The 11,174-nt window shown below is 38.9% G+C and overlaps 1 protein-coding gene across 3 annotated transcripts in view; it reads left to right on the plus strand.

Annotated features, from left to right (window-relative positions):
• PCNXL2 (pecanex-like 2 (Drosophila)) overlaps window positions 1-11,174 on the plus strand; it is a 272,672-nt gene that overhangs the window by 56,606 nt on the left and 204,892 nt on the right. For all 3 annotated transcript variants that reach the window (XR_001145936.1, XM_004691129.2, XM_012731293.1), the window contains exon 9: window positions 2,632-2,767. Coding sequence is in view for 2 of the 3 variants with exons in the window: in XM_004691129.2 (XP_004691186.1) it covers window positions 2,632-2,767 (136 nt within the window). In the remaining variant the exon portion in view is untranslated. The remainder of the gene's footprint in view (window positions 1-2,631; window positions 2,768-11,174) is intronic.

Genomic DNA, 11,174 nt, shown 5'->3' on the forward strand with positions numbered 1-11,174 from the left:
TAGAGAGAGAGAGAGAGAGAGAGAGAGAGAGAGTATATATATAGTATATAGTATATAGTAATTCAAGACTAATTCTATTTAATTTTAAAACCTACCCAAAATATGTCAAAAAGAAGAAAACTAAGCCCTTTATTCTTAATGCAGACTTTTTAAGTGACCTGCCTAAAAATATTAATTAGTATTGTTTTACAATAGAACATGCTGAATAGTGGGCAAAAATTAAGCTGCAGTTTATTGACACCCTTTTTAAATATGTTTCCTACCAGACAGCAAGTTGATGGAGGAAGTTGCTGAACATAACAGTTTGATACACCCTACACAATGGTCAATTACAGTTTATTTCCATTGGCCATAGAGAGTGCTCTCTACTTTCTAGATTTCCTCATGGAGGCACATAGTTCCAGCCCATAGAGAGTCTCTCTACTTTCTAGATTTCCTCACGGAGGCACATAGTTCCAGCATCATCACCTCTGTTCTTTACAATGAAGTCTAAATGAATTTTGGCTTCAGTGAAACTCTGGCATTGGCCGAGTCTTAGATTTTTCTCAATTTGTAGTAACAAAGTGCTTAGAATTCTTTTGTATTTAGCTATGAAATGATTTGAAGTTTCTGTATAAAACAAAGAGTTGCAATGATTATTATCTTTATAAATGTTACTATTTTTTCCTCTTAGTGACAGGTATTATTCCATTGATACAGTAGACTAGAAGCAAAAGCGCTATTGACAGAACAAACATGCAAATAAGATAGATGGGTTTTAAGTTTTCAAATGCTGTTTTATATTCTTAAATGTTATGTTCTTACCCTACCTTTCTTCATCTGACTTTAATATATGAATTTCCCTATGTGACTCTTTTAAAGGAGGTTTTTACAGAATACGTAATAGACATCAATGATGTCTGAGAATGTATAAAATTTTATGAAGTTTATTTGTGTCTGTGTAGAAGAGAAATGAATAATAAAAGTATTTTAGACACTGTTCCTATAAAATAAATATTTGTATGTTTGTGAATACAGTAGTGGGAGTTAGGGGAATGAAAGATTGAAAAGTTAATCAGAGACTTTATAATGAAATGTGAGATTAGAAATCAGAAGGCAATTACATTAGTGTGGCGCAGCAGTCTTGTGGCACTTTGGGGCTGCAAGTACCGTGAGACTCAAGTTCAAAATGGATAAATAACAAGCTATGTCATTTCAGAAAACAAGAAAGGCAAAGTTATGATCAGGGCGAAGCTGGTGGGTCCAGTGGCACCACGAATCTCGCTGCTTTTTATCTTCCAGCTCGGCGGCCCCAGGGCTCTGTCCCTCACCATGATGGCTGCTGCAGCTGCCAGTGTTTCTCACCTGCAGGCTCCCAGCCCAGGAGAAAGAGTGTTTCCTTTCTAAACAGAAAACCTTGCCCATAAGCTCCCTTATCTGCAGCTGACTACCCTTCGCTCCATTACCGACTCTTAGACAGTGTTACACTCTGTGCCAGAGCCAGCACTGACCTGGGGAATGCAGCTGCACTCGTGGCAAAATTCCCAAGGTTTCCCTGGCACTAGGTGGGGCTTTGCCTTTCTTCTAAAGCCCGCAGTACGGCCATTGAATAAAACTGGAGTCATGTTGGAGGTATTCTGGTGGCAAAGACCATAGACCAGCAGACATAGGCCGGCAGCAACCATGTCTGCTGAGCACTTGGGCTCTGCCAGAAAAGCGGATGGAGAAGCATGCCCTTGTTTTTGCTTTTTGAGCCAAAGTAAACATGCCAAGCTGGAGGATGTGTTGAGTCCTATTTTTTTAAGATTTATTTTACTTATTTTATGCATACAAGAACTGGGGTGTAGGCCAGAAGTATGGAGTGGTGAGAGGAGTCACTAGAAACAAGAGGGGAGCAGAACAGGCAGATTGATTGAAATACACTGCTGAGGGGAGCAGGGGTCGAGACAGGAGAGGTCTGCTGCGCCATGTGGGCCAGCTCCCTGGCTAGGGATTGAAATCATGCTGCAGTGGCTGCCTATAGCTTGATAGTACTGAGACTTAACCTCTGTGCCACCAGGGAGGCCAGAGTGCTATTAATTTAAGTCAATATATGTGTATGATTAAAGATCATAAAACTGTTGAGATCACATCTCATTTGCTAAATTCTCTTTTTCCATTTAGCTAAGTTACTTCCTTTAACAAATATATTCTTTCTTTATTTGGAATGAGGCTGGTGAGAGTGAGGAGGAAAATCAGAGTGTTGGGGGTTGGAGGAAGGCACAAAGGTGCGTCATTCTTTCTTCCTGACCCAGGTCTGGGGAACTGTCTAGCCTACTACTCACAAAATGGAAAGCTAAGCATTGTTGCTACCGGGCCCCAATCCATCAAATACATAGAAAGTGAAGGTTCTCATTTTGGGAACACCAGGCTCCCCCCTTCCCCCCCCCCCCCCCGCACCAGGAGCACTGCCATCCTGGCCAGTCTGCGTAACGTGCCCTTCTGTGCGAAGGCAGCTCTGTGGACTCCATTTTCAACCTTAACTGCTAGTGCAAAGCCGTTAAAGCTCATCTGCCACCGTACCGGGGTCCCTACTGCCCTTGTGTTTGTGCATGATAAAGATGGCTTCCCATACTTCCAGGTAACCAAAGCCTTTGTTCTGCTCATCCTCAGAGAGATACAAGTCAGCTCCTCTAGTACCACGACTTCTGAGAGTCAAGATCCCTCTTCTGGGGACCCCGCAGTCAGCGCCCTCCAACAGCAGCTGTTACTAATGGTGGCTCGGAGGACCCAGTCAGAAACCCCTCGGGTATGTTCCTACATCTCTGTCCATGGATGTTCTGGAAGCAGGCACCTTGATTCTTATTTCCAGGTTTCAACAGAATTAGGCAGGTCTTGACCTGAATTTTATGTTGTGGCTATATCATTGTATTGTGTCCTACTGAACAGACATGAAAAGAAACCATTTAGATAACAGGTACCATCCCATTGATAGCAACAGGAGTGCCTCGGTCTAATTGCTCTTCCAAACACATTAGGAATTCATTTACTTTGATCTTTGGTTGCTGGGAAGCACAGATCCCCAAAGAACTCATTTAGTTCGGATGCCTTCCCCCGCTTCCCCATAGTTGGGAAAATACATTTTTCATTTATTCTTTATGCCCTTTCATATTAAGTATTCAGAGATTCTTAAAATAAATGTTTGACTTGAAGGGAGACTTTAATCTTGAAGCGAATGACATTATCATCAAGGGGCTTAAAACATGAAGCCTTCCAATTATTATACTGAGACAACTTACTGATGTTCATTCGCTTATTCAGTAGGTCTGCAGCTAAACTCTGTGAGAGCCAGAGCAACGGATTTAAAGGGAAGGATGACATGGGAGGTTGGGCTTATACTGAGGCATCACTTTAGTGCTAGATTCATCCTGAGTGTTTTGGCAACTCAGGATGCCAAAGGCGCCTAAGAAGGCTACACCTCGAAGAAAGGTGGGTTTCAGTGTGTACAGATTGAGGGAAGAGTAATATTGATTGGATCCTGAAATTAGTGTGAGCTCTCTTCATTGCTGTGTTTACCTTCCTCTTTCAGTGTTTTGTTTGCTTGTAGATAATTATCTTCTATACCTTCAATCAAATATTATATAGTCTTATGTGTTCTTTTTTATGATGGCTTAACCATATTTTTCCAAAAGATGTTTGATAATACAGTGGGTTGACATTTATAAACCATAATCAGTTGTGCAAAATAATGTCATGTTATCTTCTAACCAAAAACAGTTTGTTCTGGTTCCCTGATACTGCAGAGCAGGCAGGATTTGGGGGCAGGTAGAGAAGACAGCCCATGGAGGGATAACTCAGTTCTTTTAGGCTTGAAGGAATTTTTGTGGAAATAAAGATCCCATCAATTCAAAGCATCAGCCTCTCAAGCTATTTCTTCTCTTCTTCTTTCCAAGGCCTCTGGGTACAGGAGAAAGCGTCCCTATACCAAGGGAGGCAAGGGATGGTGGGGGCATCCTCATGGGCCTGGAATGGGCCTGCTCACTGGGCATGCTGGGTGGTACCTACATAGGGGCTGCTCTGGTCCGTCAGGGTGCAATGCTTGGGTCTGCCCACCTTGCCACAGTTCCCAGCTGCTAATCTTGTATTTTGTGTTCTTATCCTCATTATCAGAATCTTGGGGTTTTCTCATTATTTCTGTACCTCCTTATACTCCTTGGAGCCCAGTGCCCAGCCAGTTCAACCTCAGCTACCAGTACTAGTTTCTACCACATGCCTCAGCACTTGCGTGTGGTCAGCAGAGGAGTAAGGGGAAGTGGGAGGCTTGGGGGGAGGGAGAGATGGTGCAGAATGGCAGAATGTGGGTTTTCTCTGTGAAATTACATTTTCCCTGACAACTGGTCTGGGTAAGCTCCAGCTCCCTACGAGCCCTCTCTGCTCTAGAGTGTCACTTCTCTAGAAGTTTATATAAAACAATTCAGATAGTTTGAATAGATATGAAGTATCATGAGTGGAACTTGGGATTGTCAGAGATGCAAATGCATTGATAGAATAGCTCAAAAAAATCCACGGTGGAGCAGAAATTCATAAACAAGTAAATACTGCATGAGTTAGTCAGGAAGTTGTGGTACTCCCTGCTCTATATGCAGATTAGCACTGAGGGCCCTGGATATTGTCAATCACAGTATCACAGGTATCTCTCTCTGTACTTTGTTATCCATCTTGTAATTCTAAACTCATTTGGTATATTCTGTGGATTGATCACCATAGTTTTAAGATCATAGATTGTCCCATTATGTTATTTTAGTAAACATTTGAATAATTATACTGAAACATCTTCATTATTACACTGCCATTGAGAGTCCACTTAAAGACAGTGCTGGATCTCAGAGGATATAGTATTTTATGCTTCCATTATACTGACCAGGATCCAGTTCCACACACATTCAGCTTGTGCCACATTATAAAATAATACTGTATGTGGAAGTGCTTAATAAACTAAGTCTGGGGACTCCATGGTGGCTTGTGGTTTAAGTCTCAAGGGCTATCACCATTACAGCCTGAGATGGATCCCTAGGGAGCTGACCACATGACACAGCAGACCACTCTTGTCTCACCCGTTGCTCTCCTCACCAGTCTATTTCAATAGATCTGCCTGTTCTGCTCCCCACTTTGTATTTGGTGAATCCTCTCACCCATCACACCTCTGGCCTATGTCCCAGTTCTTCTATTCAAAGATAAATAAAATGAAATACCCCCCACCATATCACAAAATAAACTGAGGTTAACTCTAAGTCTGTGAGAGAAGTATAATAATAATGATCTTTATAATCACTATGAATACAATAGTGGGAATAGCATGAAAACCAGGGAATAGTTTATTGGTCCTCATTGGTGAAGATGTGAATGTCACTTTAAGTTAATATAAATGTTACACTCATATCACAATTATCATTAAAGAGTGAAAGACTCTCAACTTTGATCCCATATATTTTTTATCATTTGTGTTTTTTGTCATAGTGATATATCCATGAATTGCTACCTATTTTTAATTTAAGACATCTTAAAAAGGAAAAAAAAATACTGGACTCTAATTTGCATGAAATACTACATGCAATATTTTATTAGATAATCCTGTCTAAAAGGATACTGACATTTCCTAACAGACGAAACATAAAAAACTTACCATGTTCATTAGTTATCATATGTATTAATTTACTTGGTCATATATAGAGACTTTAAAAAGAATTTTACAGTTTTTCTAACATCCAGAAGTTTATTTTTCAAGTGTGTTAAGAATGTACGTGATTTGTTATGACCTCTGAAAGTTTGGCTGCCAAATAGAACCTCACTGTAATAGAATTCCATGAGTGGTTTATGCTTTTGAATCCTCCAAAATGCTGTTCATGCCCGGGCTGCACTGGCATTTCATTAGCCCGCGGGACACTAGTTCTGTGCAGGGTGCTGTGCTAGGCATGCCCATATTGCCATCACATTGTCCCTACTGGAAAGCTTGCAGGTTAGGTGTTACTGCACCTCCAGTTAGCCCTCTGAGGGAACCAGATGGATCCTGGTACCTTGGGAACTGGCCCTTCTTCCTTCTTCCTTCACTTCTTCCTTAGATCAGTTCTGGAGTTTTCTATTTTGCTTATTTGCTCCTCAGTGGACTCTGCCCTAATATGTCATGAGTTCCACTTCTGAATCCAAACTAAACCAGGGAAGAGATCTGCCCTCTTAGAAGTATGGCCTCATTTTTTTTTTAAAGATTTATTTATTTATTCATACAGAACTGGGGTACAGGCCAGAGATGTGGAGGGTGAGAGGATTCACCAGAGACAGAGTGGGGAGCAGAACAGGCAGATCAAGGAAGTACACTGCTGAGGGGAGCAGCGGGCGGGCGGGCCAGAAGAGGTCTGCCGCGCCATGTGGTCACCTCCAGGGCAGGCGGGGATCGAACTCATGTGGAAGTGGCTTTAGCTTCTTAGTGCAGTGCTTTAACCCGCTGCGCCTCATGTTTTAAACAAGGGGTACTAACCCTAAGGGGAAGATTATAGTGACGTTTTTCAGGATTTGATATAATAAATAGCAAAGTTTTGCCTTTTTTCACCAGTGACAATTACTAATAACATCCAAAGTTTTATTAGTTATATGGAGCTCTTGACCATAACATTATTTTGCACAATAAAAAATTTCAAATATCTTGGGGAAGAGGGGTACATTTTTTTTAAAGGTTTATTTTTGCCTACAGAGCTGGGGTACAGGTCAGAGGCTCAGGGGCGGTGAGAGGCTTCACCAGAGACAGAGTGGGGAACAGAACAGGCAGATCGACGAGGGGAGCAGCGGGCGAGTCAGGAGAGGTCTGCCACGCCATGTGGTCACCTCCGGGGCAGGCGGGAATCGAACTCATGTGGAAGTGGCTTTAGATTCTCAGTGCTGTGCTTTAACTCGCTGCGCCACCAGGGAGGGCCAGAGGGATACATTTTTTTTAAAGGACTTTTTTTTTTAGTTTTTAATTAATTTATTTTTAACATCATTCTTCATTTTGTGCATTTTTTCATCTTGGTTGTAATCCCTATGGACTTCCCTCCACTAATTCACCCATGTACCATTAACATTGTCCTGTGCGCTCTTCCCACCTAGTTTTGATCCTATTCCCCTTTCCACCCCTATAAAAAATCTCTGGTTTATAGTTGTTCGTTGTTTTACATTTTTACTTTATTAAAATTGCTTTCCCCCTTTCCCTGTCCCCTTTCCCTTAAGCTCCTGCTATGAGTGAAACCATCCAGTATTTTTCTTTCTTTCTGGCTTATTTCATTAAGCATGATCCTTTCAAGCTCCATCCATGTTGTGCAAAAGGTATAAGTTTACTTTTTTGATTGCTGAATAATATTTCATTATGTATATTTACCAAATATTCATAATCCAGTCATCTATTTTTGGGCATTTGGGTTGATTCCATGTTTTCCCTACTGTAAATAGAGCAGCAATAAACATGGGGACACAGGTGACCTTTTGAGTCAATGTTTTTGTGTCCTTTGGATAGATACCTAAGAGTGAGATTGCTGGGTCATATGGAAGCTCCACTTGTAGCTGTCTGAGAAAGCTCCAAACAGTTTTCCATATTCCCACCAGCAGTGTAGGAGAGTTCCCTTTTCTCCACATCCTTAACATTTGTTGTTGTTGTTTGAAGATGTGCCTTTCTCACTGGTGTGAGGTGGTATCTCATTGTGGTTTTAATTTGCATCTCCCTTATTACAACTGATGCTGAACATTTTTTTCATATGGCTGTTGGCTGTCTGCATATCCTTTTTGGAGAAGTATCTTTTTAGCTTTTGTGCCCATTTTTTTTTTTGTGGTTCACTTTATTGTTTGTTGAGTTTTATCAGCTTTGTATATCTTTGTGATCAGTCCTTTGTCATTAGTATTGTGTGCAAAAATTTTCTCTGAATCACTGGGGTGTCTTTCTGTTTTGTGTAGTACCTCTTTAAATTGATATAGTCCCAGTTATTTATCCCTTCCTTCACTATCCTTACTTTGGGTGATGTATCTTTAAAGATGCTACTGAGATGTATGTTTTTTTAGTGTTTCACCTACCTTTTCTTCTAGATATTTTATGCTTTTGGGTCTTATGTCTAGTTCTTTAATCCATTTTGAGTCGGTTTTTCTGTATGGTGTGAGGTAGTAATCTACCTTCATTTTTTTTTTGCACGTAGCAGCCCAACTTTTCCAGCACCATTTGTTGAACAAACTTTCTTTGTTCCATTGCATAGTCTTTGTTCCTGTCAAACATTAACTGTCCATAAAACTGGGTTTATATCTGGGTTCCTATTCAGATCCATTGGTCTGTATGTCTATTCTTGTTCCAGTGCAATGCAATTTTGATTATTATGGCTTTGTCTGGGAGTGTGATGCCTCCATTCTCTTCTGTTTTAGTCAGAAGAGTCTTGACTATTTGAGTTTTTTTTTTTTTATGGTTCCATGTAAATCTCATCAGTATTTGTTCTATTTCTTTGAAGAATGTCATTGAAATTTTTATTGGAATAGCGTTAAATCTATAAGTTGCTTTTGGTAGGATGGCCATTTTAATGATGTTAATTCTTCCTATCCATGAGCAGAGATGTCTTTCCATTTCTTTGTGTCTTTTTATATTTCTTTTAACACTGTTTTATAATTTTCTTTGCATAGGTATTTTATCTCTTTTGTTAGGTTTATTCCCAAGTATTTGATTTTTTAATTTTAATTGTAAAGGGGATGGTTTTTTGATTTCCACTTTTTCTGATTGTTTGTATATAGGAAGGCTACTGACTTGTGTGTGTTGATTTTATATCCTGCTACCTTACTAAACTGGTTAATTGTCTTGATTAGTTTTTCTATGGAGATTTTAGGGTTTTTCATGTAAATTATCAGATCATCTGTAAATAAAGGTAGTTTTACTTCTTCTTTCCCTACTTACATTCCTTTTATGTCTTTTTCTTTTCTTATTGCTCTGCCTAAGACTTCCAGTATTATGTTAAAGAGCAATGGTGATAGTGGACATCCTTGTCTTGTTCCTGATCTTAAAGGAAAGGTTTTCATTTTTTCTTCATTGAGGATAATATTGACTGTGGGTTTGTCATATATGACTTTTATCATGTTGAAGTATGTTCCTTCTATTCCAAAGATTTTGAGGTCCTTAAATATAAATGTATGTTGAACTTTGTATTGGAAATGCCTTCTCTTCATCTACTGATATAATTATATGTTTTTTTTAAATTTTATTGTGAGTTGATATGTTAATTGATTTTCAGGTTTTGAACCACCCTTGTGCCCCTGGGATAAAACCCACTTGGTATGGTGTATTATTCTTTTAATGCATTGTTGGATTCTGTTGGCTAAGATTTTATTGGGGGTTTTTGCATCAATGGCAATTAGACTTTGTGTAAAAGGAAGATTGGTCTGAAGTTTTCTTTTTTTGTGTTATTTTAGGTTTGGGTATCCTGTTATAGTGTGATGTTGGCTTCATAGAAAGTATTTGATAGTTTTCCTTCTTTCTCAATTTTTTTGAATGAGTTTGTGCAGAATAGCAACTAGTTCATTTCTGAATGTTTGTTAAAATTCATTGTAAATCCATCTGGTCCTGGCCTTTTATTCTTGGAGAAGCTTTTAATTTCTGCTGTAATTTCTCTGTGTAATTGGCCTGTTTAGTTGTTCTATTTTTTTCTCTATCTAGCTTTGGATGGTTGTAGAGCTCTAGGAATTTGTCCATCTTTTCTAGATTGTTGAACTTGTTTGTATATGTTGACTTGTTTTAATTTCTACTGTACTTGTTGTGATTTCTCCTCTTTCATTTATGATCCTGTTTCTTTGTGATTTCTCCTCTTTTTTCTTTGTGAATCTGGCTAAAGGTTTGCTTATTTTCTTTCCTTTTTCAAAGAACCAACTTTTGGTTTCATTGATTTTTTTTTTAATTGTTTTCTTAACTTCTGTTTCATTTATTTCTGCTTTGACTTTTATTATTTCCTGTCTTTGGCTTTTGGGTTATTTTGTTGTTCTTTTTCCAGTTTCTTAAGGTGGGAGATTAGGTTGTTTCTTTGAGCTGTTTCTCATTTAATTATGTGAGCCTGCATTGCTATAAATTTTCTTCTTATGACTGCTTTTAATGTGTCCCATAAGTTCTGGAGAGTTGTGTTCTCATTTTCACTCTTCTCAAGGTATTTTTAAATCTTTTCCTTGTTCACCTCATTGATCCAATGATCCTCCAGTAGTGTGGGTTTCAATCTCCATGAGGTAGGTGGGTTTTCTTGCCTTCTTCACATGTTTTATTTCTAATTGGATTTCTTCATGGTCAGAGAAGATGATATGATTTCAGTCTTAGTGTATATATTAATACTTGTCCTGTGTCCCAGTTTGTGGTCAGTCTTTGAGAATAATCCATGTGGATTTGAGAAAAATGTGTACTCATGGCTTTGGGGGTGCAGTGTTCCAAAGATGTCTGTTAGACCCATGAGGTCTAGGTCCTTTTTAGAACTTTGGTGTCCTTCCTTATTATTATTATTATTATTTTGTATTTTTGTCCTGTCCATTGTTTAGAGCAGTGTATTGAAGTCTCTTAGCACATATATATTTCTCTAATATATGTTTCTTAGATGAAAATAGTTTCCTGATATATTTTGGTGCTCCTTCATTTTGGTTTATGAGTGTTGATGAGTGTTATGTCTTCTTGCTGTATTGTCCCCTTAATCATAATGTAGTGGCCATCTGTATCTCTTTTACCCTTTTTTAGTTTGAAGTCTATTTTATCTGATACAAGAATAAGAGTTCCTGCCTTTCATTTTGGTCCATTTGCTTGTAGGATTGTTTTCCATCCTTTTTTCAATCTATTTTTATCTTTCTGTAGTTAGTTGTGTTTCCTGGAGACAGAAAAAGGTTGGGCTCTGTTTTTTTTTTTTGTTGTTGTTGTTCCCTTTTCAAATGGAGTCTGATAATTCTCTCTAGAGTATTTTTTTTTATTTTATTTATTACAAAATTTATTTTTACATCATTTTGCACATTTTTTTTCCATCTCTATTATAATCCCCGCGTGTTTCCCATCACCAAATCACCCCTGTGCCACCACCATAGTCCCGTGCATTTCCCTCTCACCCCCCCATTTTTGATCCCATTCCCCACTCCGCCCCCACAGAATGTCTCTGGTATATGGTTGTTCATTATTTTTGTTATTTTCTCGCCTGGTCCATTAT

This window comes from Condylura cristata, unplaced genomic scaffold, assembly GCF_000260355.1.
Source record: "Condylura cristata isolate star-nosed mole 26May11 unplaced genomic scaffold, ConCri1.0 scaffold00030, whole genome shotgun sequence".
Classification (NCBI taxonomy): Eukaryota; Metazoa; Chordata; class Mammalia; order Eulipotyphla; family Talpidae; genus Condylura; species Condylura cristata.